We start from the raw sequence: 3,652 nt of genomic DNA, 5'->3' as shown, positions 1-3,652 counted from the left end.
AAACACTCAAACCTAATTCGATTCATTGTGCGGTCATTCTTCGGCACAATCTGAGGGAAATAGAGCTCCTTGAACAGAGCAATATGAGGGGAAAAGAACCTTTTAATGCAATCATTCTGTTCATTAGGCTTCAGCTTTTCCATCTCTGTCTAATATACACAGACACTTGAAGTTGAAGGGAAATATTTGGAGGGAAGTGACGATTAGCCTAAGCAAAGTGGCAACAACACTACAAAGACTCTGTGCATTGCTTCTTGACCATCTCTTGTGATGATGCCAACTCCATCCGATCTCTGGTCCTCTTTCCAGTTCCGCAACAGGCGGCACTCCCTGCCGCCGGAGTCCTAACAATGTTGACGCCGAAGAGCCTGAAGATCTGCACGGGCGACTTGGAATCGATGAACAGCTGCTTCCCCGGGCCAGTCGACCTTTGGAAGGTGACCACGTCGCCGGCCCCGAGGCCCTTCTCCTTGACGAACCGACTCCAACCTTTGGTCAGCACGTAGCTCTGGCTGCTGTTCCAGTAGGAGTATCGGAACCGCCATACCTTCCCGCTTGAGTCCTCGAAGCTTAGCAGCACGCCCCTGCTGGCGGCGCCACCGGCCTCCATCACCGGGAAGTGCTTCTCAGCGTGATGCTTCGGTATCACTAATCGGTTGAGCTTGCCGACGTCGCTGGGCGTCATCGCCTTGTCAAAGAGGTGCTGCCTTTGGGTTCCGATAGGTGACTTCGTATCGCCGGGAGAAGTAGCCGCCTTCTTGTCGGCACCGAAGGATCGCTTGCTCTGCTGTAGCTCCTCGTTGTAGGTGTGCTTTCTGAGCATGTCCACGATCTCCGCCTTGGAATGAGAACCAAGGAAGAAAAGCTCGGCCGCGTCGTCGTTGTTGTCGGCATCGTTCAGCGGCCTGAGGTTGGTGATGGCGTCGCGGCCTCGGAACCGTTGCACGGCCACGTCGTAGGCGCGCGCGGCCTCGGCCTCCCGGTTGAAGGTGCCGAGCCAGACGCGCTGGTGCTTCTCGTAGATCTGCGCGCCCCACCGGCCATTGGGCTGGGGGACGACGCCTTTGTACTGCGAGGGCGGCAGCTTCCGGGACTCGGCCTCGACGCCCACCTCCGGGTCGATGACGTCGCTTCCGCCGCTACCAACTCGCTGCAAGCTCTTAGCACCAGCCACCAGCGGGGAAGCCCTCTTCCTAATCTCGCCGCAGGCAACTTGCGCCGAGTTCATCTCCACACGTCACAGCGAGTAGATTGCTAAGACGTGGACGAAGGCCTGGAAGGATCGTTAGCTATATAGCAAGTTGGGCATTAATGGTAGACTATTGGAGATCTCATGGCGTGGGTCAACTCACGCGGTGGTGGGGAGAGGTGCTCTCTCTAGCTGTGAGGTGGCCCCGCGTGCGGGAACAGAAGAAGAGGAGGATGACGGTGGCCATGCTATGGAAGTGCATCCCCCTTCGGCATCCTCGTCTTCCCTACTGTTTCTGCCCCACGTCTCGCCATGGATGTACGTACGATCACGGATTTTGACATGTACTAAACTAGAAACTAATAATGCAAATGAGACCTCAACTAAGAAGAACGCCATGAACTCTGCAATATAGATTACAGAAAATTGTTGTTCTTTCCATATTGGAAGATTCCGCAGGTGGTTTAGGGTTTGAACTTTCGCCTGATCCAGCCAACAGTATCTCAAATAAACTAAGGGAAAGATCTCCACATCTCGTAGATTTCTCAGATATCCCAGTCCAGCAAGAACAAACCGCAGGAAGTCTTTGACGACTGAAACAGGATGCTTCAAAGACAACAGGGAGATTGACTCGAGGGACAAGAAACACTTCGTTCTAGGTTTAGTCAAAGGATGGTAACGCAGAAGAAAACGATGGATCTGAAGAATGCCTTAGTTGTGGTTGTCATTAACATGTTCAACAATTCCAAATCTAAGCTGAAGTCTTCTTTCTGACTGTTAAATCAACTCTTTGCCCGATTATTCCTGCACGTTCGCTCATAAAATTCTTTCCATTCTTAAATCAATGATATGAATTATCAAAATCCTAACATATCAACACCAATAATATCAAGTGTTTCTTACCTACAAGCACTATAATATTGATCGGGCATAATTTGATAGCACACTCTTTTGACAGCGGTCCAGACAACATCAATGTAGAACTTTGAAACCGATGTGGCAGACCACGTCAGCGTTATGCCTCGAACTCGGACGACACGATCATCCTCCCGCGTTGTACAAGGCCGTGCAAGGTGCACCATCGAGTACAAAGCTGTCCCGAAAAAATCGGGACGACACCGTCAGATACAAAGCTACCTCACGAAACTCAAGACGGTATTGTCGGGTACGAAGTTGTCCCGCAAAGCTTGGGATGGTGCCGTCAGGGACGAAGCTACCCTCAAAGCTCGGGACGATGCCGTCAAGTACGAAACTATCCCAAAAAGCTCGGGACAACACCGCTCGACACCGATCCGTGCAGGTTGACTAGTGTCTGCATGGAGGATATGGGTTCGTTGCTTAAGTGGTTGATTGTTATTAATGAATTAGGTACGGTCGACCCCATGTGCAGGTATAAAAACCCACCGTCTGGTCAGCACCGGAGAGGACTTTTTTCGAACACTCAACTCTCTCTCATTCCACCAAAAACTAATTTAATCTTCACAGGGGTCAGGTCGAAAAATCTCTCTCTCGACCTCGACCTGTTTGCAAGAGCCCAGTGACGGAGAGGCAAGTCGCTCGCCAAGAAAAAAGGTCGCGCTCGATGAAGCAAGTCGCTCGCCAAGAGAGAGGCAAGCCTAGTGACAACAAGGCTCGAACCTGACCCGACCCAACACTCGCCCTCTCCACTCGAGTGTCTACATGGGCGGCTCTACGTATTAAGAATTGGATCAAATCATGCTGACTCCACGATCACGGCATAAAGGTTCACCGACAAATATGTTGTCACACCAACCAAATTTGACCTGTGGTGCATGCACAGGTTACCGTGACCATACTATATTTTATTTGGAGCTCTCAGCATCAGAAATCCAACGATGGAGTCGTCTTGACCACGTCTGATATCTATCTGCCCATGTGTTGTTCGACGAAATGATTTATAATGTTGGGAGTAGGTGGGCACACGAGGATTCTTGCATTGAAGAGCCCGAGTACTGGATTTGGTACGCCAACAGCTTCGTCGGTGTTCGATCCAGAGTCGATATCAGCGCGCGAAATGAGTGGATGAGTTCATTACACGCTTATTGGTTCAAAATCGTCCACTGCTAAATGACGAGAGGGAGAGGATGTTTCAATGATGTCAGATCGGCCAGTCAATAAGCAGTCAAAATCGCCGTGTTGTCGTTGCGCTGCACCTAATGCTGCTGCTGCCGTCATACTACGACGAGTCCAGCATTAGGTATTACGTGGCTTTTGATTTTGATTGATATTTCATTTAAATATATCAAATTATGCTATGATTCGGCCCACAATACACGGCCCAAATCACCCCACGGGTCATTCTTGGAGTCACACGTCTTTGCATCCATCAACCGTATGAATATACGCAGATCGTACGTATCAGCTGATGTATTTTCTCTTATTTATATTTATTTTAATATGTATTTATATTTATATTTCCGTCCGTCACCGCTCAATGAACGT

At 49.8% G+C, this 3,652-nt stretch overlaps 1 protein-coding gene across 1 annotated transcript; it reads right to left on the bottom strand.

Moving 5' to 3' along the window:
- LOC103979912 (AP2/ERF and B3 domain-containing transcription repressor RAV2) lies at positions 1-1,673 on the bottom strand. The gene is made up of 2 exons (XM_018823925.2): positions 1,353-1,673; positions 1-1,273 (listed from the first exon to the last, which is right to left on the bottom strand). The coding sequence occupies exon 2, from the start codon at positions 1,226-1,228 to the stop codon at positions 230-232; it is 999 nt and encodes a 332-aa protein (XP_018679470.2). The 5' UTR covers positions 1,229-1,273; positions 1,353-1,673; the 3' UTR covers positions 1-229.
- Positions 1,674-3,652: the final 1,979 nt, after the last annotated feature.

The sequence above is a fragment of the Musa acuminata genome, chromosome BXJ2-3 (genome assembly GCF_036884655.1).
Source record: "Musa acuminata AAA Group cultivar baxijiao chromosome BXJ2-3, Cavendish_Baxijiao_AAA, whole genome shotgun sequence".
In the NCBI taxonomy this organism is placed as follows: Eukaryota; Viridiplantae; Streptophyta; class Magnoliopsida; order Zingiberales; family Musaceae; genus Musa; species Musa acuminata.
Note: the sequence above shows the minus strand (reverse complement) of the source record. Positions and strands in the feature narration are given on the sequence as shown.